This window comes from Dysidea avara, chromosome 8 (genome assembly GCF_963678975.1).
Source record: "Dysidea avara chromosome 8, odDysAvar1.4, whole genome shotgun sequence".
In the NCBI taxonomy this organism is placed as follows: Eukaryota; Metazoa; Porifera; class Demospongiae; order Dictyoceratida; family Dysideidae; genus Dysidea; species Dysidea avara.
The window spans coordinates 5,319,242-5,345,942 of NC_089279.1; the positions used below are offsets into that span (position 1 = coordinate 5,319,242).

A 26,701-nucleotide genomic window follows, 5' to 3' on the forward strand; every position below is an offset into this window, starting at 1 on the left:
TATACTGCTAAAACATCGATGCATTTTTTTTAAATTACAGGGGTATATAATTGCGCATTTTAAATTATGATACTCTAATTAATTTGTAAACATGCATATGCACACCTCATGCTGACCAGAAGTTGCTGACAACATTGCTTCCATGTGTGCTTCTAAGTACCCATCATACAAATTGTAGTAACGTGTAGGTGGACATGTTTTGGAAGAGATCATGTGGAAAGGAGTTCCACCAGAAAGATAAAATTATCTCGATCATTGTATGGTATAGTTGTTTGTTATAATTATGTTGTGCTTTGGTGTTATAGTTATAAGTTGTTTCAGAGGGTCCACAACTACGAAAAATCCTGTATGAGATTTGGAAAGATTTTCAAAACAGTTATGGCAAGATTTCGGAGCAAGCAAAATCTTTAGTATCCGGAATACTTTAATCACATGATCTTGAGGAGCGCCCCACTACCTCTGCTGAACTGTGCTTGGCAGAGGTTCAGCTTTATTCATCTGTTAAATGTGTTTGTTTTATTTTGTCTTGTATTTTAGATCACGTGATCCTTACTATCCGGATATGAACGAAAATTTTTAATTTCCGTTAATTTCGTTTACTACATGATGCATAAAGGAACTTTGCGACATTTTTCAGATTTCAAGAAGATTTCAAAGAGGTTGTACGAGATTTCTAAGGAGTTGCGGACCCCTCGCGAGGACTAAAGAAAGGTTTGATTCTATAGAGAAGGTGAGTGAAGATTACCAAATTTTAGACTCTACATTTTCGCTAGGTAGCGCTATAAGCATAGATAGTGCTATAAGCATAGATAGTATAGGTAGGCATATACTATCTATGCTATAAGTTGAACAAACACAGTTTACACGCGGAGCAAATCTGGGAGTCATGTTCGCCCCTTCATATCCTGCGCGCCGGAATCTCGATGCACTGCAAGAAGCCACTCCTAGCATGGATGCAGCAATGAGGACGGAGCTGGTGAAGTCAGCAGGAGAAATAGCGCTGACAGGTTGGTCTGCTGTACAGTTAGAGATAGTACACATGACCACTTGGTCATGGTGAGCGACTATCACAGCCACTACACTACAGTCACAGTAAGGCTATCCCTGACACTGCTGACACCTAAAACTGTAGTACCACCAACATGAACAACCTCAGACTGGAGATTGAACTATTGATGAAGAAACTCCAAGAGTACAGGAATCATGGCTATGGCATGGCCATCTTCAGCCTGTTCAACTAGAATGATACAGAAATATGGCTGTAATCCCATCAAGATGATGCTCATTACAGATGTCTATTTTTATAACTTTCTTCATAGCTCTTTAAAGTATGACTACACAGTCTCCCTGTTGATGAAATGGGAATGTTGTCTATGTCTTATTGGTCATCAGTTGTGCTTCCTTCATCACCATCATTAAGGTGAGTTTGTAACAATAAGAAATATCCGAGGGGTCACCAATGCCCATGCAAAATATCAAGAGTCCCATTATTTGTAAATACAATACAAGTTTTATAATGATAATGATGCACCTATCAATATTATTCCCCACCTCCCCCCTCCCGGGTATAATAAGGGAAATGGTGGGAATTAGATTTTTTGAAAAATCAAATTCTCTACCCATGGGGGAACGACTAGTGGTCAAATCTCCATAATTTATTATAGTATGGCTACAGTACACTTTAAGAAACAGGTTAGTTCTTATGCAGCTTGCAAGTTAAACAAAGACTTAGAATTTTGAATGGTCAAATGTCCCACTACTGGGGAAGAATTTCAGATCAAATTGGGTCAAAATCCCCCACTAATCCCCTAGTAAGCTTGGGAGGGGGTAGTGGGGATTAATATTGATAGGTACATAATATTTGAGTTTTTTCTGTGCCGGGATGGGTGGCTAGCACAGCCTAGGGCAGTGACACAGAAGGCAATTAGCTAGCCACTCCCCATCCTGGTTCGACTGGAAACCTTGCTCAAAGCAATATTCTTAATTGAGTTCTTCATTGTGACTATAGTAAAGATTTGTGTGACTCAAGAAGACTCTCTATATGGAGCAGGTAATTGAGTTTGGAAATGGACGGAAACAAAAATAATCAGATTTTTCATAATTTTTTGTATTTCAGGATTTCTAAATATTTGATGGATTTCTCAAATAGTGTACAAGAGTCCCAAGGCGCTGGCAACCCAGGCATGAATGTGGCAATCCCTCGGAAGTACTTGAATATAATTTTAATAATAACACTTTTAAAAATATTACTAGGTGGCTTACTTGTATGAATGTAGCGGTGGTGAAACCACAACAGTTTTTGTGTGTGATAAAATGAACACTCTGAAATTTTTAAGGGTTGAACAATAGGCAAATTATAAATAACAGAGGTTCTTTAATTAAATTGGTGATAGTGTTAGCGTAAACTAGTTGTGCACCAAATGCTGGCTGTATTGCACTCTTGGCTTCCTGAAATTGTTTTCTGAAAAGTGTATGTATGTATGTATGTATGTATGTATGTCTTTGTCTGTCCATACCCACACTTGTGCAGCGAAGAAGCTTAATGGTAGCCAGCATGAGCATACATGTTAGCACACGTGTTAACACCTGTACACAACGTGAGTGTCCTGTCCACACCTAACACTGTGCTTAATAGTTACACCTGTGAACACTCTAATAGAACACACACCTGTGATGTGAACAGCTTTCCCAGTAGGCTGTACTGGTGATGTAGCAACTAAAAAATCACAGCTCAGACCTTGTAGACTATCAAAAATTGTGTATTCCTTTGAGTGTAAAGGATGATTTTCAGGTAATAGTTTTGTGTAAGAAAACCCACACCTCCATGATCCCTACTAATGATAATCTAGTTGTGTATCTATGAGTAAAAAGCATCTTGCAACGTACATCATTCCACAGTTGAATTTTGTTATTCTAGACCTTCACAGAAATATTTAAAGCCTTAATGAAAAGTTCAGTTGAAATTGTTAGAATGATAATTATTATTATAGGACACTTGAAGGTGATGGAGAAGTAAATTTGGTCAGTGTCATGACAATATGGAGCAATTTATGAGGTTTAGCCACTCTACATTGTATAATAGACAATCTGTTTAGTTATTAACTGTCAAAGTACTTGATTATCTATTGACTGTTCTCTTTGAGTATACTAATCTTACTTTCAATTTAAAAGCTGACTGGTTTCTGGAAACTGGTAAACCCCGACCCCTAAAGTGACATATGATTAGAATACTTCACGTCAATACTGAGCTGTTGGGTTGAACTTTTTTTGATGTTTGATAACACATGACAAACCTGATCTGCATTGGAAATTTGTGGTGGAGGGGAACAAGAGATTTATTACCTTTTGCAATGTCGGAGAAAAAATATGTAGAACATAGTATGGCTTCTTACATGTTAACTAGCCACGAACATGTATAGTTTACTACCATTATGGTAGTTGTTTGTTTACTGTTACCATTCCTAATATGGGCTTTAGGACAACAGTATTGCCATGTATGACATTTTATGTGTTTGAATTATGTTTTCTGTGTTGCCAGAAGTATTCTCACTGATCCAAGCAGTATAAGTGACTGTTCTATTAGAGTATTTTGTCAACTGTTATATGTGACCGGGCCTACAAAAATAGGGCATGTGGGCACAAACTACACCCTGACATGCTGCAGTTCATATCTTAGTACTGGAGCAGAATATTTGCATTCTGTAACTTGCATCATAAAGCCAACTAAATGCTTACTAAGCACTGAAAATTGTATTGCAATAGCATAATGGTACAAAACGTTATGAGTGATGAAAGTTTGAAAAAGTAGACAAAAATCATGTGCCCACATGCCCTATTTTTGCAGGCCCAGTCACATATGTGATTGGTGGAGCAACAACCGGCCGTTTTTGCACAAAAAAAGTCATTACCTGCTGACAATAGCTGTCCCTCACCATAGATGTCCTCACCAACTACATTTCTTTATTTATAACTGCTTGCTACACTGCTCCTCAAAAGACTATTGTGACTGCTCTATTAGAGTGTCTCAAGTAAGAGAGGCTCTTTCAAAAGGGAGGTTCCATGGAGCCCTTTGAACCCCCCCCCCCCCTGGATCTGACCTGGGTGTTGACAAAGAAGAAGGCCTTTCAAACTAAGAAATGATGACGGTGAACGTTGTTTTTACTGCATCGTAAAGAAACGCCCATAACTCACATTTCCTTTACTGTGCAAACACAAAACAAAGAGTTTTGTTACTCTCCATAAACAGGCGAATCCAGTGGTGTGTAGGTTTTATTGATTTGAGCTTAATTTCAGTGTGTACAAATGAGATTAAAGTGTGTAAATTTTTCATGTTGCACACATATTTTTTTACCGAGGGTAGCTATTTCAATAAATTTTGCGAAAACAGCCAGTTTTCACTCAGCAGGTCACATGTATATTCTGTTACTAGACTTTGTATATAGTGACTGGGCCTGCGAAAACAGGGCATGTGGACACAAACGACACTCCATCACACAACAGGTTATATCTCAGTACTGGAATAGCAAAGTATATTTGTATTCTGTAACTTGTGTTATATGACCAATTAAATGTTTAATAAGGAGTGAAAATGTCATGACTATAGTGTAATGGTATAAAAGTTACAAGTCATGAAAGTGTGAAAAAGTAGCAAAATAATTTTATGTGCCCACATGTCCTGTTCACTAATCTGAACAGACTTTGTCTTGAGAACAGAGCTGTGTATTAGTGATGATCCAGTGTAGTATAACTCTTGTATGTACTAAATGTTGTGTATTAGTGATGATCCAGTGTAGTATAACTCTTGTATGTACTAAATGTTGTGTATTAGTGATGATCCAGTGTAGTATAACTCTTGTATGTACTAAATGTTGTGTATTAGTGATGATCCAGTGTAGTATAACTCTTGTATGTACTAAATGTTGTGTATTAGTGATGATCCAGTGTAGTATAACTCTTGTGTGTACTAAATGTTGTGTATTAGTGATGATCCAGTGTAGTATAACCCTTGTGTGTACTAAATGTTGTGTATTAGTGATGATCCAGTGTAGTATAACTCTTGTGTGTACTAAATGTTGTGTATTAGTGATGATCCAGTGTAGTATAACTCTTGTGTGTACTAAATGTTGTGTATTAGTGATGATCCAGTGTAGTATAACCCTTGTGTGTACTAAATGTTGTGTATTAGTGATGATCCAGTGTAGTATAACTCTTGTATGTACTAAATGTTGTGTATTAGTGATGATCCAGTGTAGTATAACTCTTGTGTGTACTAAATGTTGTGTATTAGTGATGATCCAGTGTAGTATAACCCTTGTGTGTACTAAATGTTGTGTATTAGTGATGATCCAGTGTAGTATAACTCTTGTATGTACTAAATGTTGTGTATTAGTGATGATCCAGTGTAGTATAACTCTTGTATGTACTAAATGTTGTGTATTAGTGATGATCCAGTGTAGTATAACCCTTGTGTGTACTAAATGTTGTGTATTAGTGATGATCCAGTGTAGTATAACTCTTGTATGTACTAAATGTTGTGTATTAGTGATGATCCAGTGTAGTATAACCCTTGTGTGTACTAAATGTTGTGTATTAGTGATGATCCAGTGTAGTATAACTCTTGTATGTACTAAATGTTGTGTATTAGTGATGATCCAGTGTAGTATAACTCTTGTATGTACTAAATGTTGTGTATTAGTGATGATCCAGTGTAGTATAACCCTTGTGTGTACTAAATGTTGTGTATTAGTGATGATCCAGTGTAGTATAACCCTTGTGTGTACTAAATGTTGTGTATTAGTGATGATCCAGTGTAGTATAACTCTTGTATGTACTAAATGTTGTGTATTAGTGATGATCCAGTGTAGTATAACCCTTGTGTGTACTAAATGTTGTGTATTAGTGATGATCCAGTGTAGTATAACTCTTGTATGTACTAAATGTTGTGTATTAGTGATGATCCAGTGTAGTATAACTCTTGTATGTACTAAATGTTGTGTATTAGTGATGATCCAGTGTAGTATAACTCTTGTATGTACTAAATGTTGTGTATTAGTGATGATCCAGTGTAGTATAACTCTTGTATGTACTAAATGTTGTGTATTAGTGATGATCCAGTGTAGTATAACCCTTGTGTGTACTAAATGTTGTGTATTAGTGATGATCCAGTGTAGTATAACTCTTGTATGTACTAAATGTTGTGTATTAGTGATGATCCAGTGTAGTATAACTCTTGTATGTACTAAATGTTGTGTATTAGTGATGATCCAGTGTAGTATAACCCTTGTGTGTACTAAATGTTGTGTATTAGTGATGATCCAGTGTAGTATAACTCTTGTATGTACTAAATGTTGTGTATTAGTGATGATCCAGTGTAGTATAACTCTTGTGTGTACTAAATGTTGTGTATTAGTGATGATCCAGTGTAGTATAACTCTTGTGTGTACTAAATGTTGTGTATTAGTGATGATCCAGTGTAGTATAACTCTTGTGTGTACTAAATGTTGTGTATTAGTGATGATCCAGTGTAGTATAACTCTTGTATGTACTAAATGTTGTGTATTAGTGATGATCCAGTGTAGTATAACCCTTGTGTGTACTAAATGTTGTGTATTAGTGATGATCCAGTGTAGTATAACTCTTGTATGTACTAAATGTTGTGTATTAGTGATGATCCAGTGTAGTATAACTCTTGTATGTACTAAATGTTGTGTATTAGTGATGATCCAGTGTAGTATAACTCTTGTATGTACTAAATGTTGTGTATTAGTGATGATCCAGTGTAGTATAACCCTTGTGTGTACTAAATGTTGTGTATTAGTGATGATCCAGTGTAGTATAACTCTTGTATGTACTAAATGTTGTGTATTAGTGATGATCCAGTGTAGTATAACCCTTGTGTGTACTAAATGTTGTGTATTAGTGATGATCCAGTGTAGTATAACTCTTGTATGTACTAAATGTTGTGTATTAGTGATGATCCAGTGTAGTATAACTCTTGTATGTACTAAATGTTTCGTACACTCTTGAAACTTCTCACCAAACAACTGGTGGAATGTGTAATGAAGAAGATTACGTTGTTTGTGTTTAATGATTTCACATGGTATTAAAAGTGCAGTGCTAAGTTAAAGTGTGTGGCATTTCAGTATAGTGTGTACTCTACTATTCTGTTGTTGTTGTTGAAACACAGTACAATGTAACAAGATTTGGATAACAGGCAGTTTGTACAGTGTTGTTTCCTCCTATATAAAATGGTTGAATGTCCTTCATAATCTGTACCATTGTATTTTTGAAATTCAGTGTGATTGTTCAATTAGAGTGTTTTGTATATTTTATTAAATGTATTTAGACAAAGTTTTGTATGTTATAGTTACAAGCACTGCCGCACATGTACAGAAAATGCAACATGAGGGGTGTGTCGAGAGGCTAATACAACATGAGACAAAGCCAAGTGCTGTATTCGTAAACAATATTATATTGTACCTCTGGTCGTCTTGCTCAGAGCATTTATCTCAGAGTTACCAAACCACATCAATGTTCGGTGTCAGTAAATGTTTGCATAATCTATTTCACAACTGATAGGATTAGTCTGACTAGTTTTAGTGATTTACAATGTCACATGTGATCAATCATCTTGTCTAAGTGAGGTTCTTATCATGACATTCCTTACTGTATGACTCATACAGTTACTGTAGCTAATTGGTACTGTAATACAGTACTTGTCAGCACATGTGATCCTCCCATACAAAGTGCAATATGGGCTTTCCCAACCCAGTCACTAAACACTTTTATTATCACCTGATACCATTTGTGGTCCAGATAACCAAATGATCTACTACATCACCTAAACACGTACTGGTATATACACTACACTACAATATCTTAGTACTATGACAGTGTAGCTAGTCTACTTTCTGATATACTTGTTACATGTGAAATGGTTTACTGTGTCATTAGATAGTAGACTAGTCACTCTGATATTATTCTAGTTTTTATAGTAATAATTTCACTGCTCATGATTACACCAGTTCATAATTGTTCTGTAAACAGTGAGACACACATTTTTATTATAGCCATGAGCAAATGGCAATGGTATGGAAGCCATTTACATTATTGTTGTACCATCACTTTAATGTACAGGACTTTTAATACCAACTTGTTGACATCAATGTGTGGAAGATTGGAAGAATTTCACAAGTCTGCTAATACCATTGAAAAGGAATGTGACAGAGGTGACCACTACATAAACACATAATATTCATAGTTGATGTTATCATATTGTAGAGTTGAAAAAGAGTGTCAATGAAGCAAAAGAAGCTTGTACCAGGACAGTTAAGACAAGTAAAAATCTGGCAAAGAAAACTAAGAAAGGTGAGGACATGTTTTGTGTGTAATGTTCCCAGGTCATTCCCTAATGTTGGGTCATGTTGTTGGTGTTTGTTACTTGTCAGTGTGGGACCATGTTGGTGTTTTGGTCTTGTCTACTAACATCAAATAAGTCATATAAGTCATCTTGAGAGCAAGTAAGAATTAACTTATAAGGAGTTGCTAAGCATGTGTACAGAAAATACAGTACAAGGGGAGTGTCAAGAGGCTAATACAGCACAAGGCAAAGCCAAGTGCTGTAGTTGCCTTGAGGAGCTCCCCTCCTTCCAAGTGCTGTATTTTTCACAAGCATAGACAGTGCTTTAAGTGTTTTATTGTAGTTCCTGGTCATCTTGCTCAGAATGATTTTCTTGAGTACCCGAATCACTTCAATTTTTGGTGATTAGACTATCAGTAAGTTGTCATAATATAATCTATTTATAGTCGTAGAACAGTTTGGTAGGCTCGTTTTAACGCTTGACAGTGTCACACACGTGCCGTCTGTGTGGGATTGTTGCTTCAATTTTCTGTGTTAGGCTATCAGTAAGTGTTCATGTAAGTCATAGAACCAACTGGTAGGATTGGTTTGGCTAGTTTTAATGATTTACAATGTCAGGAATGTGATCAATCGTGCTGTCTGAGTGGTGTTGTTCTTTACATAACTGTACTGCATATCTGTACTGTATTCACCCAAGCGTACTGTATTTGCCCAGTTATATTAGTCACATAACTGTGCTGTATGACTTATACAGTACAGTTATGCAGCTAATCGGTACAATATGGAAATACATCACGCCAAGAGTTCATAATATATATACTTACTGAGGAGAGTATCCTACTCTCATATACCCCTGTAGAAGGGTGTATTGTGAAGTTATAACGTAGCACTTCTGAGTTCACACGTTTTTCCTTGTATAATTAATGATGTCGTTAGTTGAACATGGTATCGATTGAACGCTTACCTGACAATGTTGCTAGCAACCAAATTAACTCCAGCTCTAAGCATTTCTCACCGAACTACAATCGTTCCTTTATGGGTTAAAACCGTTTCGTAGGCATTTCATGCTGGACTAGTCACAAATACACCCCCCTGTACGGCTATCCTGAGCATCACGAGTGTGAAATGGTGCTAGTGATTCTTGCACTTTTACAGCTGCTCATATGTCACAAACCACAACACCTTGTCGTTACGTCATTACTTCACGATATACCCTTCTACAAGGGTACGTATATGAGAGTAGGACACTCTCCTCAGTGTGAACTCTTGATAACACGGTAGCACTTTTTCCTCCCACGCAAAGTACAATAAGGGGATAAAGTGTATCATTGTTGGTATGCATGTTTGTTAAATATGGGGATTGTGTTTAATATTACTCATAGCTGACCTCAGGTGGTCAGCCACACCAAATCATGTTTAGAATTGTACATAATTGGCGAACGGTTTGTAGTGCTCTATTGCAAAGCCACTTCATTGAGAACACTATGGAACTATCTAACATTAGTCTCATGCCCAGCCTGGCTCGCGGTAATGTGCAAACACCATCTGGTGACAATTCTCCAGTTTCTTAGGCCCAGAAATGTGATCCAGCCAAAATATAGGCTAGCCAATCAGAATCAACGAGTCACATAATCGCATCAATGTATTGGAAGTGGAGAAAAGCAGACGGTGTAAAGCCATTTATCAGAAGTTACTCACCTAGGTTGTTCAAGATGTTTGTTGTCAAGTTGTGTTTTCTGTTTACCATTTAGACATCCTTACTTGCTCTTGCTCTTTTATCAAGCTCTGATTAAGGTCTCTTCTCTTTCGTTTCCTCCTATAAGTTTAGGCTTGCACGATTGTGTTGGGTTGTCACACATATACATTATATGGATGGGCCTCATTCGAAATTACATCACAAACATAAAAATGACCGCTGTAGTGTGGGGACTTTCATATAATTTGACTATGGGAAAAAATATTTTCAACAGCAATATCTTAGCCAAGAAGGAATATAGATAACATACCCCCCTGAATTGGAAACTGCACCGTGCGCCCATAGACTTTGTACAAGAACCGGTGTCCTTAGGCTGGTTTTGTGCCTCAACAAATTTAATCCTATTACAGCCAAACCATGGCATTAGCGACTATTTTGTGACAAAAATGACTTGTGGTGTTGTTATGATAATTGTTTTGGTAAGTTTGACTACTTTGCGTCGTTTATCTGACAATGGTGGATTACATGCTTTGTTGGAAGCACATTCTTGGCTAAACTAAGTGCTGTAGGTAGAAAAAGAAAGTATCACAAGGTTAACTATGCTATAATGAATGGCTTCGGCTAAATAATGCGCTTTCCCATAACTTCTTTGGCAGGTTTTTGAGATGGTACTTTTTGGAAAAACGGGAAGCACATTTACTCTGTGATTATAAATAGTATCGCTACACAATTTATACTACAAAGTCATCAAATATTGGTCTGTAGACTGGTGTGGGTGCAAATGGCATAGCATACTGGGTTTCGGTGTTTTCCTTGAATGTGTCCCATGCCATCACATTTTCACTTCTACTGTTTGCACAATAAAGAGCCAATTTTCCCCAAAGCTCACTGTTGGCTTCCAAAACGTCTTGACAAATATTTTGCAGCAGATACAGGTTAAAGATATAGGCCTATAATTAGAGGGATCTGTGCGTGAACCCTTCTTGAAAACTGGCACCACAAAGGCTTTTTTCCAATCTGTTGGAAGCTTTCCCTGTTGAATAGAAGTATTAAATATTAAAGTTAATGCTGGAGCAATATTATTGGAGGTTCCTTAAGAAATCTTGCTGGTATGCCATCTGGACCTTGTGCTTTATGTGAGTCAAGATTTTGTAAAAGAAGTCTGACACCGTTTTCCTCTATTAGAAGGGGAGTAATATCAGGATTATTCTCAAGTGAAGGGATTTGATCTGATGGAATACTGGATTTTGTGAAGACTGATGAAAAATGATCATTTAATAAGTTAGCTTTGTCGGCATTCTGAGTATAAATCTGGCTATTTTTCTCAAGTGAGGGGATCTCACACTGGTCATTTCTCTTAGACTTAATATAGGACCAGAAACGCTTGTTACTGGATGAGCCATTGCTGTCAATTAATTTGGATACATAGGCATTGTGAGCTTTACGACATTCTCTTTGAACTTGTTTTTTTAGATCTTTATAAGCTTTCCAATCTGATTCAAGGCAGGAAATACTAGCCTTATTATGCAAACGTTTCTTTTTGTTGGAAAGACGCTTTATTTGGTTATTGATCCATGCAGGGATGTCTTGGAGATTTAGAGAGTTTTCTTTGAGGTATCAGTTCCAAGCAGCTATGACATTCCTGCTTAAAAGCATTCCATAAATCTTAGATTGGGGTGACAGCAGAATAATTGGATACGAAGTTATTTGAGAAGTGGGAAAGTTTTTGACTAAATGCTTGCCAGTTAGCTTGATGCCATAAGTACACCGTGCGAGGTTGAGATTCAGTTAAGGTTGCAACGAGAGAGGACTCAATAACAATTAGTTTGTGGTCACTAATACCAGGAGAAACCTTAACTTCCTGGATCAATCCGGGTCTATTTGTAACAAATAAATCAAGTATATTGCTTCCCCTTGTAGGTGAGTCAACCAACTGTGTAAACCCAAAGGTGCTAAAAGTGTCAAGCAACATATTGCGTAGCTCTAATGGATAGGCATTGGATATGACAGAATTGAGGTTACGGAATAGTTTAAAATGCGTGGGCGGAATAAAGTACAAAACCTGCTTTAAACCAAGCAGGGATAAATAATTTCAACAATTGTGTTGTGTTAGCAATACAACTAATTGTACATGTTTGTTTTTACTACAGAACAACGACTGTTCTTGGGTGTGTGGTCTACAATAGAACGATGTTTTATAAAACGAGCTGCCAAAAACCAGACTAACAGATTACTGAATCCTTATAATTTCAACACAAGTGGCTAAACAACTAAAATATCTTAAGTCCTGTGGAAGCAATTTTTTAAGTTACTGGTAGTATAGACGTTTTATTGAACTTTTAGTAGTTTTTTTGAGTGAAACAAGCTCTTTGAAGGCTTGTATCTGAGTCACTGGGGAGAAACACGCCAAAAACACTTCCACAGGACCTAATAAATTTAATATACAGTATCACTATGCCCTAGAAAAGCCAATAGAGCCTACAGCTTTTGCTGTATTTGGCGGTGGAAAAACATGGTAGTGACAGCTGGAGCCAATACCAGAAATTTGAGGTCATGGGCCTACTAATTAAAAATTAAATTGACATACAGTGTTGTATTGGCAATACATCTCAAATAGCAGTGTACAATGTCCGCTCTGTAGTGAAGGTAATGAAATATGTATAAATAGAGGCTAAATGACCCATTTGGTAAGATTGAAGTCCGTCTACATGTGGCAATACAGACTATGGTTCAGTAGGCCCAAACGTATGGGTTTAACATACAATAAACTCACTCACCCTACGAAGTAGGTTGAATCTGTATGTAACCAATCATTTTCACCTTATTATTAACGCGTAGGCTAAAACCTTCGCTAAATACAGCCATCTACTTGTGGTTCCAGGCCGTCCATAAATGTCCAGCGATGCTCCAACAAATTAGAAACTGCTTCAGTCTTTGACGTATTGCCTACGTCATTTGTCATTAATAGGCAAATCCAGCACTGACCTTACTTAGAAAGCTCAATCCAACTAATTATAGGTGTTCTGTTTTCTCCAGCACGTAAACTACGAAAGTAGTAGCTAGCTGAAACCGGCGCCAAATGAGATAGTCTACTTTTCAGGGTATATTAAAATCACGTACATCGAACTAGAAAATGCTTGTAATAAAATCAGCAGATTATGATGGGTGTTCTATTTTAAACTAAGGAGTTTTGAGCATATATGCACGTACACAGTGCAAAACCTAGAGCATGCTCTCGTCTAGGGGGGTCTGGGGGCATGCCCCCACAAAAGATTTTTTTGAGAATTTACCCATCTAAGGTTAAATCTGGTGTAAATTTGGACCAAAAATTGCTCGACTAGTTATGCTAGCGATAATAACAAAGCAAAACGGCTGAAATATGATGTGATAGACCAGCTTCCTCCAGGACAAGACACTTATGGCGTACGTGTTGTGATACAGACTACATTATAGTCAATCAACTCAATTAATTTAAAAATGCAATAACACGCACACATGCATGCACATTATAAACAATCATCAGTTTAGTCAGTGACTTGTGGCTTCCTGATGAATGGTTTTGTATAGACGAGCTACAGGCTATAAAGGAACATGTACTTGTAAATTACAACAGAAATTGAAAAAAGAAACAAAGAAACAAACGGTTTATATCTCACACCATGTTCCTTAACTGAGAAGGTTTAAGCAAACAAACAGTTATTTCGAGTATTCCTTTGATTTGGTTAACACTCTAATTTATGAGGTATAAATGTGCCATGATTAAACCATGCACACACAGACACACACTACATACACAATATGGCTTTGAAAGTGTACTAAGTGGAAGCAAATTTTGAGGTTAGTGCAAGATAATATTGTGGTTAGGGACTAAATGGCTTCACACCCTTTGGAATATGTTGGTTTCAATCATTAGACATTTATTCCAACATATGCATAGCTTTAAAAACATCGCATTCAAAAGTGATTGTATTATATGAATATTTTACACAGGTTGTCTACACTAATGCACACGACCAAAAAATGTACTAAATTTCTGGTAATGCTGAGCTGAGCGGCTTACTTGTGTTACTACAACAAATTGTAGTGTTCCACCTGCCTCAAACTACGCTGTAGCTACATAAAAACATTAAATATGAAGAGCTTCACCTTCAATTAAAACTTTTCACGCTGCTAGACTGGTTATATGGGCTTCTCAAAAAGTATCGATAGGCATTCAAAATTATAGGCATTCAAAATTTTGAATGATTGCCCGTGACTATACCGTAACCTTAAGGTCCCAATTGATATTGGGCAAATTGAAATCACCTGTAATCCACATTACAGCATTCTCATACTCACAGCACAAGCGTTCAATTAGATTGCAAATGTTTTGCATATACTGTATATCTCTATTTGGTGGTCTGTATAAAACTAGCACTATTAACATGCGACTATCTGATAACTTAATTTTACAGGCTACAGCTTCACAATCTGTTATGATTTTGATTTGGGTACAGTTTATAGTGTTATGACAAGCGAAAAATACTCCTCCTCCATACCCATCTTCTCGATCTGCACGAAATACTTGATAATTTGAGGGGAAAATTTCACTGGTGTATACAGTAGAGTTCAACCAGGTTTCAGTACCTGCTATAAAGTGTGGCATTTCTGCATTAATCATATATATATTAGTTGAAATCATCTTAAAAGATTTATGATCATTAAAGTAATGTTTACAATTAGTAGTTGAATCATCATTGTTAGGATTACAGATAGAAGAGTTCTTAATTAAGTGGGAGGAAGGTGCCCCTCCCTCCTTACAATTTGACCGTTTTTTATACGGTAGGATCTTGGGGCTGTTTTATTAAGCTCTGCAAGTTTCTCTCTTAAAACCTTGTTTTCTGCTTGTTCCTAAGGTGTAAGGTCAGGTGTAATAAATATTTTCTTGACCCAGTCGGGTTAGAATCATCTCTTAGCTTTGAACTGTTACGCAAGACCTGCTTCTTCAACTTTTCTGATGGAACATCAACCTTCAGCAGTCTTGTCTTTTCAGAATCCTTTTTACCTATATGGGCAACTGTGTCCATGCACCTGGGCGTTTTAAGGTAGTCTTGAAGAATGGATTTAACGTAATTAGCATCATCAAGACTGAGTTTATAATGTGTTAGGGAGAGTATCGAACTTTGCTATACGCAATGAAAAATGAGCCCGTAAAGTAGCCTGCATACTTTTGTGTCCTTTCGTAAATCTGACCGCTGTTGATTGCCCAGATTTAACACCTTCTTTGTTTGGTCGGGTGGTCCGCATTGAATCTCTATGGCTAAAGCCCCATCTAGATGTGTCACTTTCACTATCAGAACTGTCTCGAGGCATGGAATGGCGACCATGATGAAACCTCCAATTAAGATGTCACGCGCGAAGTTGATATCTATGGCTTTCGAGGTTAGTTGGCTGTGCCTTTCTCTTTGTACTGAGTTCCTCAGCACGTTGTTCATACTTTTACAATGTTCTTTCACTCTGTAGCTTCAGTCTCTCAACGCGCCCATGTACTAATAATTAGTCACCAATCAACACTAATCCACCTATCAATGTTAAGCCCCTCCCCCCAGTGCGGGGAGGGTGGGGATATAGTGGGATTTGATCAAGTGGAAAGTCAAATTCCCCTACCTGGGGGTGAATTATCAGGCCAAATCCCCACATACTCCCACCCTATGAGGTGGGGATAGGAAGGGGATTTGACACACAAAATTATTTGTGCTGCTTTTCATTGCATAGGTAACAGTCAACATAAGGATGCTACCAGAAGTATAACAGCCAACCTATCACCAAGTTTATCGTGTTTGTATGTATTTATAATAAACACTGATGGAAACAATCAATTTTTAACACATTTATAACACAAGTATACATCAGGTGCAACTGTTATCCCAGCACAGCCGAAGTGGAACCAAGCAGTACAGTTATCACAACCAATCCAGTTTTCTACTTCATCAGTTAGATCTTCATACAAATCTCCACACACAATGCAAAACACAGCTTCTGGTATTGAATTTTCCGTAACTCCACCACTTTCAGCAGCTTGTAATGTTGCCTGTTTCTTGAGCCTTCTTGTAGTTGCAGCTTTAACGGCTCCTCTTTTGCGATTCTTTTGTATTTGCTGTAAATGCTCAATCCAAAATGATACCTCATCAGGTGGTAGCAAACACTTCTTAGCTAATTCTGCAATAAATGAAGAGCTTGGTTCTCCATTCAGTCTCTGAAATGCCTCCTTCATAATGACTGAAGGGGGCTTTGACATAGCTGGAAGGTGATACTCCTTGCTGATATTCAAAAAGTGGCCATAGCATGTACCATCACATTTCTTACAATTTGTGGAGCCCCATGGTTGATCTGGATCTGGAATAGGAAGTGGAATAAATGTGATGTCAGGCCCACCTGGAAACCACTGCAAAGATTGTGAGTCACCAACACAGCAAAATGGGTGTGGGCAAGATGGCTTGTAGCAACATTTAAGCATGAAGCAATACTGCACAGGCAAATTTGGAATGCTATGCTTCAATCGAACACTCCATACCATTTCTATATACTCATATGTGTCAAGGCTATTCTTTTCAAGTTCTTCTTTCTGTACTTTGTTCCCTTTCAAGTAAATCAAAACATTCTTTCTCAGTTTCTGAGTATCCAAAGAGTCTGCACCAGGATATAGCTGAATCTTTGATGAGCCACAAGGTGCTCCATTAACTCTTTCAATGTATAGGTCAGTTGCAGATGTCATATTCTTGCTTAATCTGTCAGCATCCAGTTTACCAGTGTCAGGGTTAAAACAAAAGCCATTCAAATTTGATGGTATAAAAAGATTTGCATGAGCAAGAGCTAAGCACCCATTTTGCAGCTCTACTCTGTTCATGTAGCTTGCTCCACTGTTATGGGCTGTAACTAATGTAACATGAGTTGGTCGCTCTAAATGCCGTTTACACCACCAAAACTGAACTTCAACATGGGAGGGCCCTTCATCAGCAGCTCCATCAACACGAACACATTCAATCTTCTTATTGGTGTTAGAATGGACATTGACAAAAGCAGGTTGTAGCTCATTCACTTTCTCCAACATTTCTAAATCAGCATAATGCTGAGCAGGATTTTTCTCATATATTCCAGCAGCTTTCACTACTCCTGCACATAGTTCTCCAGTAGTTTTGGTAGCAGAGAAGTTATAACATGTCGTCTGTAAAATGGAAGGGTAACTGCATGTTTACATAATCAGTATGAGTTGTTAGTAAGTCATGGCCTTTCACAACAGGACTGCGATGTAGGCGATGTGTACTTAGTGTGTCTAGGCGAAAGCCAGAAGCATCATCTCTGTTTAAATTCATAGTTTCTTTTCCATCTGTAAACTGCAGGTTTGTCAGGCCTCTGTAGAATGCAGTACTCCAATGGTGATCAGGATTGTATTTGATTTCAAAACCTTTACGTGATCGTCTGCTGGTGACCTGTGCAACTCCTTTATAGCAACTGGCTGATAATCGACGCTTGTTTCTTGCACAGCAAAGCTGTACAACTGTTCCATATGCAAAATTTCTCTGGTAAACTTCTTCCAGGTGCAACTTAATCCTTTCATAAGTTACCTTTTCCTTTACTTGTTTATTGCCATCGAAGGTTAAAACACCTGTACGACGCCAGGCATCTGCTCCAATGCTGCGACTCTTTACAAAGTCCTCAATCTTCTCTCCAATGTCTGGATATTCCTTGACAATCCCATGAACTTGCTTGCTATTTTTGCGATGTAAAAAATTTTTTTCAGCAATCAGTTTTGCCTTTGTCCGCAAAGATTTCCGTCTAATTGCAGCAACTCTTCTCTCAACTAAAGCCTTAGTTTTATCTGACTCATGATCAATTCGCAAATCTAAATAATCATCTGGATTGTCCTCATCTGATTCTGAAACAACATAGCCATCTCTTACTGCAGCATCTCTCTCAATCATTGGTTGCACTTCATTCTCAACTGTGCAATACGCTAAGTGGGATTGCTTGAACAGAGAATTCTGTTGGTCAGTTAGTCTAGAAGAAATATCTGCATCACTGCTCGTTGATTCTAGATTATTGTCATTTAGATACTGTAAAAAGACAAACCAATTGAAATAGCACTCTTCAAGTATTTTGATTGTTTCATCTAAACTTAGTTGTTTCTTCTCTTGTAGTATGGCAATAGGATCAGGAATACAATCAGAATCTGATAAAGTACACTCATCAGAGTCTAAGAGAGTGCTGCAAGACTGCAGAAGAGCCTTTTCCTGAGTTGCAGCGATTTCATCTATAGCAGCATATATGCACTTCCTTTCTTCAATCACATCATCTACCTTTTGTGACTGCTGATCCATCCTTTCTTGCCCATAATGCTTTCTTGCACCTTTAGCAGACAACCCAGATGATTGATACACTGCATACCTTATGCATTCTCGCTCTCGGTCACTGCAAGCCATATGTAAAATATCTTTCAGCTTCTCTTTACTCATAGAAGGCTTTGAATTAATTCCATCAGTTTTTTGGTATAAATTCTGCAATTGGATCAAAAACTGGCAGTAATCAATTTCTTTGACATGTTCCATCACAAATATTTTTGATACTCCACTACTTGGGTGAAGCAGTCGTAGAAAGACCACAGGCATCTTCCCTAGCAATCTTTTGGCACTATAGCTGTGATAAGTAACTGATGGAAAAGCTGTTTTAAACACCTGTGCCAATTCAATAAGGCCATTTGATATTACCAAATCCGCAGCCTCAACTAGACGTCTACATCGGTCACAACACTGGTGATTTCTCTCGCAATAACGTGGCAATGCTGTAATATACTCTTGCAATGACATACATGTAAAATTTGAAGTAGCAACAGAATCATTTAAATACATTAGTCCATGTGTTGTAGTGTCAAACAGTTGCAGCAGTTCATTCAATGGCCTCCTGTCGCTACTGACTTGTTGTTCTTTGACAGGAGGCCATCGCAAAAATCCTGATGACTCTCTTCACTGTTACTTCCATCTTCTTGTCATCTTCTTGTTCCGCATCTTCTTGTATTGCATCTTCTTGTTCGGCATCTTCTTTTCCTGCATATTCTTTTCTTGCATCAATAGTTTGCAGTTGCTCTCTAGAACTGGATTTGTCCTGTTCCATTTCCTGACTCTCACACAAATCAATGACTTCAGCTGAAAGTGATGGGGAGCTGCATTTGGAATTGTTGTGTGATGATTGGGGGAAGATCATGAGTGCTGGATGATGAGCAAGAAACATCAGTGGCATCAGACGATGTGCCAGAATAATGCTTTCTGGATTTGTTTTTCTGATACCACCTAGATTTCACTTCCTTTTTATTCAGTAGGTCAAGCTCTCGGGATAACAGTCTTTTCTTTTCTTTCAAAGATGTAAGCCGTTCGGTAATTTCATCACATTGACGGTAGTCTTGGGATCGTCTTTTCTCTTTGAAAGATATTTCTTCATCAATGTCACAAATATTTTCTTCTACTTCTTTCATTCTAGCTCTTCTGGCTTCCTTGTCAACTTTCGCCCTCTTCGACCCACTGCTACCAGCAACACTGTTTCCATCAACTTGTTTTGAGCGAGACTTTCCTTTCTTAAACTGATAGCTACCACTTGACAGCAACGAATCTCTGGCCCTCTGTAGCAGTTCACCACGATTAGCTAGGAGAGTAGGATCATTTTCGGCAAGTTTTGCAGCTTCATCATTCAAACTGCGGTGATAATCTGTAAGGGGCTCCTTATGAAAAATCTTGGCTGCTTCTCTGATATTCTCAGGTATCGACTTCTGTGAACATACAAAGATAATAAAAAGACTGTTTTTGCTTTATAACTGAATGCTTGCATGCAAACCCATTATCCATAGATGCCATATTACACATAGTTTTCAAATAATGTGGCACTAAAATGAGTTTAATTAAACATTGAACTAATACCTTTTCTTTTCCTTTCACTATCTGAACTTGTCCTAATTCACCCATGCTTAATGTAGATTGCACCATTTTTGCAGCTGGGTATGTACTGATACTTGTAGTAGCAGAAGCAGCAGTAGTGACTGGAGACGTAGTTGATTGCTGCTAAAAATTCAAGCATGCACACCTTAATAAATCTCAGTTTACATGAAAGTAGCTACTTACAGGAGGATTAATTTTTATCACTTCCACATTCAAAATAGCTTGAGGCTCAACATCTTCACTTTCTAGCACATCTACAAACATGCCATCCCATTCAGCACACTTCTTCTGTAATACAAAATTGGACAGGCTTAAACATAGCTAACCGCAAAAACATGCTAGCTATACAGCTATATCTGAATAGCTTTAATATACCTGGACTAGTAAACTGTCTTCACTGGTGCTATCCAACACGTCAGCAAACGTGTTTACAATGCTGGCCTTGACCTTTAGTAGATCTGACTTTCCACCTTCGAAATAAACGTAACGGGCCATCTGTTACATCCTAAGCAAACCAAAACAGTTTTTGCACTCATTTCCCGTGTTGTAAAAACAGAAGCCACAGTGACAAAAGTACACGAGGTGCTGCGGTTTTATCACGTGTTCTCTTGCGCTTCACGTCTAAAAAATACGATAGAACGCTTGTTCAAATTCCTCACCCCTGGGGGCAAAATTTAAGTTCAAATCCCCTCCTAACGCCCCACATAGCCCGTACTTGGGGGGGTGGGGCTTGACATTGATAGGTGCATAATCACCGAGTTGTTTGAACGATGCCATAGGACTTTACGGGCTCATATTTCACAGGGTATAGCGTAGTTCGACACTCTCCCTACACCATTATAAACTCTTGGCATCATGTACCCTCCTTTCCACAGCATCATCTGAAGTACTTTCAGGAATCCGGTGTAGTATCAAATTGAGCTTTCTCTTTTCTTTCTCCTTCTCTTCAGACAAGAGGGATGTGACAGTAGAGTTAATCATTGTTTCTATGGATGGTTGGAGAGTGTCCATGCTTAACGTGGGGATGCCGTGGCTTAGTTTATCTTCTTCTAGGTGTTGAATTCTTTCAGTAAGCACATTGACTTTCGTGTGGAGGAATCTGATCTCGGACTCAAAAGAAGCTTTCAGGTATCCAACAGATGAGATAATAACCTCTTGGAGTGAGGATAACAGCCGTGATTCTAGCTCCCTGAAAGCTGAGTTCATAGACTGACTGACTGAGGCCAGTGTCGTCATAAACTGTTGGTGCTTGTTCATCACTATCTTTCAAAGCTCCAGAGTTAAGATAGGTTAAAAGTGGCTGACCTTTGTGCTTGAAAGATTTCTTCCATGATTTCATGGCTTTCATTCCAGCTATGACCTCAAATTTTCTTGAGTGGGAATAATCTCACCATTGTATTCAATACATTTTGTATACCTTTTGTTCCCCTCTAGTTTGTGAAACTTGTTTAAAATTAGTTTACCAGTTCTACCACCACATACAACTTCTATATACTTACGACCTTCAGTGTCCTCTTCAACGTCTATTTCGGCAATGGCAAGACTGTTAACACTTGCCTGGGGGCTGGTATCTGGTGTATCGTTGGGCTTTTTCCTCTTCAGTGGGTTCGTTTGGTCATTGTTCACTTGCGTGACAAGGTTACAAACGTTTGGGGGGTTCAAGACAGCCATAAGTGATAGTTCCAGCGTTGATTCTTCAAATAGTGCCCCCTGTGTGAATCTAAAAGCCAAACAGAGAAAAGCAGTTCTCTTAGATAACGGACAACCTGTTTTGGTACCGTGTACAAGCCACGGTACAACAGCATAAACGAGTCTTCTTGGTGAGAATTTAACGACACAGGTAAAATGAAATATAACTCCCACAATCGATCGCTAGGATGTGATCTCCATGATCTTTATTTCGATTGCTTTCAAACCACCAAAAGGCACTCCTACAATAGTTGCTCTATCCACAAACCGATTTTCAGCTCATTCCATGAAGCAGTTTACCCTGTAGGCGTGACAACAAATCAATCTTGTTTTACACGAATATTCGGTCATAAACCCTTAACTGTTCATCAGGTTTGCACCAAAATTGATACTAGGATTTGCCTTTGGATTCCCTTTCTGTGTGCCAAATTTCAAGGCGATCGGAGTACACGTTTGCATTTTATAGCAATTTTTGCAAGTGTGCGAAAAGACAAAGAAGAAAAAAAATCAAAGAAAGAAAACCCTGAAACTTTGGCTGCTTATATCTCGGAAATGGCTTGAGCGATTTCCTCCAAATTAGAATGTGGACTCCCCTAGTTGGCGGGCAACTCTGCAGCAAATTTGGTTACAATCGGATAAGGGATCACCATAGTACAAAGGTGTGAAAATGACATTTTCTTTCTTCCTGTTAATATACCCACGGTGTGGCACGCCGGCTTCTTGGGCCGCACGACACACTATCGTGTGCCTTGATGTACATGTATATAAGATACCTGTAGCTTCCGGGGTTCTATGCTTTTGCTTTATATAGCTACCTACTATGCTGGTCATGCATGATGCACCCCTCTTGCCAAACCCTGGATCTGCCCCTGCTAATGGTGCACATACATTTGGACCAAGATGCTTCTGTGCTTTCTGTAATATGAGCACTTTATATTATGGTCCTAGGAATGGAGGGGGTTTTACCACGTATACAAGCATTAATTATTTGCACCTCAATATGTGAAATTAATTACTAAATTACTTTATATGCACTCATGACCACTTCGAAGATCAAATCATAAAATTTTAATTCAAAGTAGTCTGCATTAATCAAAAGGTGTGGGGATCATGCAGTGACATGCAGTCACGAGATGAGTTCAGTTAAAATCCCAAAGTAAGTTATCGTATAGAATAATCTGCAAAAGACCAAATGCATTTAAATTCCTAGCAGGCTATCTATCTAGCTAAGTACATGGATTAGTGTTACAGATGCAAGTTGTAATTACTGTGGAGGTTAGAACATTTGACTGACTGCTCTTTTAGAGTATCTCAATCTTTTGTATGATTTTTTTGGAGAGAAGGGGGAAGGATGGGGGTAGGGGGCACATGCCTCCTGTGCCTGCCTCTGGATCTGCCACTGACTAGAGTGGGAATATAAACAGGTATCCTGCTTATCAAGGCATCCATGGCAGGCGTCTCTTTGAGGAGTTTTGTTGTGTGTACTTATGCGACCACATACACAACTTAAATAGGGCTACATCCAGTACAGTGAGATTCAACTTTAAGGTATTTCTGAAGAGAGGGTACAACATTCACATGATATGTTTATGGACACATGGTTTTCAGGTCAGATCTGTAATTCAACTTGTCTAATAAAGACCATTTTTGGATTTGCTAGAAAGGGTTGATGTTTTGGTGCTATACAATTAAAGAAGTATGAAGTAACTTCAGCACGTAGATGGTCTTTCAATACAGGTGGTCAGGTGGTCACTATTAATACAGGTTGCACTGTGCCTAGACACCTTCACACTGTAAGACAAACTTGGCATGGCCTTGTTGCGAGTGGTTATTGGAGGTGTACACTCCCTTACAGCAATAATAGACTACAAAATTCCACTACATACCACAACATAATTCATTATATCTCTTGAGCCCAATATGGTCACTATTAATACAGGTTGCACTGTGCCTAGACACCTTCACACTGTAAGACAAACTTGGCATGGCCTTGTTGCGAGTGGTTATTGGAGGTGTACACTCCCTTACAGCAATAATAGACTACAAAATTCCACTACATACCACAACATAATTCATTATATCTCTTGAGCCCAATATGGTCCCACCACAAAATTTTTATCAAACATGGACCATGACCCAATTATTATTCACAAAAAAATTCTAAGAATTTCAAGCAGTATCTTTTAAATATAAAGAATTAAAGTTTTCAATACAGAATTTTTGGACCGTAATTAAGTAGATATCCCTAATGTAAGGATCAATTGAAAGGTCGATCAACAGTCTTCCATCAGTGAAAATTGTGTGTAAAAATATTTACACAGTGTGAATTTACAGTCAATTTTGTGACTAGAGATGGACTAATTTTTCATAAAATATTCAAAATATTTGTAGTCATAAATCAGAAACTATGGGGTGTATGGAGCTAAAAATTTGCATGAGTGATAAGCACCACAGGTACTACAAACACATCAAGTTTCATCAAAATCCGAGAGGTGACCCTAAATTCCTGGTTGATTTGACATGGAATGACCCATATGCCGTATTTCCTTACTACATTTGAATAAACATATGTCTTGATTATAAAGGGTTTCCAGCACATTTGGAAAAAAAAATGTCTGGTTTAAAATAGAGGCTCGGTCGCTAGGCTCTATTGATGGTGACTAACGCTTTCCCTTGTTGCTGCTATTTCTAAGTTTAGAGGTCTCTGAGGGATGAAAGTGCTACGAGTCATTACATGAGTAGTTCATGCAAGTATGCATGTTTGCAGATATACAACCTTCACTACACTTGTTTTAAGAAGCAATTGCCTGGCCTTATGTGAACACTTACTGATAATCTGATCGATCACTGAAAATTGAGGCAGTTCTTGGGCAGTTGAGATGAATGCTCCAAGCAAGGCGACCAGGAAATACAACAACCCTTAAAATACTGCCTATGCTAAAAACAGGGTGTCCCTCGACATGTCCCCATTTTTTGTACATACATGCGACGGTGCTTTAACTATAATGTCAATCTGATGTAAGCTAACAATGAAACTGGAATTGACATTTTCTGCTTGACTTAAAAAACCAGCTAAAATTTTATAGCAAATGTTAGAGTGTGATATTAACAAGAGTTCATAAAACAAGTAAGAGACTCTCCATATCAAGATTTCATACCACATGTGTTCGGTTTAGATTGATGGCATACTGAATCAAGTTTCATTACTACTGATAGCTATTGCTAGATTAAAGTTCACACACTCAAATGTTAAGAGTCCATCCTACTCTAGAATGATGTCAATAAGACTAATAGTTGGTCAAATGGTACAATATCATATCAGTGTTTTCTTTACATTGTACAGAGAAATTTGATGAAGTACAAGCATTGAAGACCAAGTTAGCTAAAAACAGCAGGTTAGTGTGCTTTAATTGGAAATGTAATATTTGTATTGTTAACTATGTATACAGGAGGCTACAAATAGGATACAGTCCATCTATGACCTGGAGAGAAGACAACTTGCCAAATTGTTAGTTGAAGAACATACCTGGTACTGTACCTTGATTAGGGACTACAGTGGAACCTCAGTTATCCGGACACCACTTATCCGGATTCTCGGTTAACCGAACCACGAAAATGACTGCTCTATTAGAGTAGTGACTGTTCTATTAGGGTAGTTGAAAATACTGATATTTTCAAAAAAATTCTTCATGCTATTTTAAGGTTATTTATACACAGTTTCAGAGATATGGACTTTTCAGATTTATGGACCACCTCTGGTCCTAAGGGGTTTGGATAACTGAGGTTCCACTGTATAGTATTGCATCACTTTACATCATATGACATCATGTGTGGTCATAGAATGTTGGGATGTCTATGGTTGGTGATTTACAAAGATTACAAGATATTTCACAAGAGTTGTCTGTTGCTATTGAACGGCCTAGTGTTCTCCCTGAGAAATCTATTGATTATTTAGCAGAGGCTTGTCCTTTGGCTGCAGTAACTAGTGATTTTCAAGGTAACATTTTTGTTTCTGTACATGTTGTGATTTGTTTACTTGTGTTTTAGATTCTCTATCACTTGGCATGTCACGATCCCAGATTAGTGGCAGTCTTACTCCACAGCCTGTCCATAGTGCATCATCAACTTCAGGACTATCAGACAGTCACAAAGCTTTGATCAGTTAGATGATCCTGCTATCTACTACTCTGAGATTCCTTACACATCACAAACTACGGGTCAGCCTGTGTCACCATTAACTGTATCAACTACACCCCCACCTCCTGTTTACAATTCTGCCCCTGCACTACCCCCACCCCCAGTGCACAAGCCATCACAATCATCATTACACAAAGATGAGGTGTATGTGTATCCGGAGCAGCCACCACCACCATCATCAGCAATGACAGAAAATGGTGTACCCCCTCCTCCTGTAAGTGCCAGCCCTGGTTGGCGAGATGACTTGATGACCAAACTCCGTAAGAGAGCAGAGAGTGTAGGATCCCCAATACGTCCCAGCACACCAGTAGAAGAGCAACCGTATGTTGAAGTTGAGCCACCTGCTTTTGTTCTCTTTCAACATTCCATGTCTGTTTCATCCCCACCTCCCCCTGTTCCTAATAAATTCTCACAACCAATGACACCCCCAACTACACACATGAGGAGATTTGATTCTTAAGTACCACCACCAAAACTGCCCAAGCCATCCCAGATGAGTGTTGCTAGTAGTTACCAGGATAATAGTGACAGTGATGATGAGAGTCCTCTAGCTAAGGTTCTTATTAAAGGTGCTAAACTGAAGAAAACTGTTAGTAATGACCGCTCTGCACAAAGGATGTGACCCTGCTAAGTAATTATATTATTATTGTAATGCAATCCATTTTGGTAAGGTTATAACTGGATGTAAACCTTCTGAGGTTATTTTTATTGTCATATTGTAATGTACTGTCCAGATTATCACTGCTCTAATGTTAGTCACTTACGCTATTACACTGTAACATCTCTTAATTGTGTAAC

At 38.2% G+C, this 26,701-nt stretch overlaps 2 protein-coding genes across 2 annotated transcripts; one reads left to right on the plus strand and one right to left on the minus strand.

The window, feature by feature from the left end:
* Positions 1-1,365: 1,365 nt before the first annotated feature.
* On the plus strand, positions 1,366-26,701 carry LOC136265154 (uncharacterized). Its single transcript, XM_066059964.1, has 7 exons — positions 1,366-1,420; positions 8,137-8,228; positions 8,281-8,367; positions 25,050-25,101; positions 25,156-25,214; positions 25,547-25,703; positions 25,754-26,701. Coding segments are annotated over exons 1-6 (339 nt in total). The 5' UTR covers positions 1,366-1,373; the 3' UTR covers positions 25,549-25,703; positions 25,754-26,701.
* LOC136263625 (uncharacterized) lies at positions 19,231-20,753 on the minus strand. Its single transcript, XM_066058257.1, has 4 exons — positions 20,393-20,753; positions 20,201-20,305; positions 20,000-20,140; positions 19,231-19,851 (listed from the first exon to the last, which is right to left on the minus strand). The coding sequence occupies exons 1-4, from the start codon at positions 20,510-20,512 to the stop codon at positions 19,231-19,233; spliced, it is 987 nt and encodes a 328-aa protein (XP_065914329.1). The 5' UTR covers positions 20,513-20,753.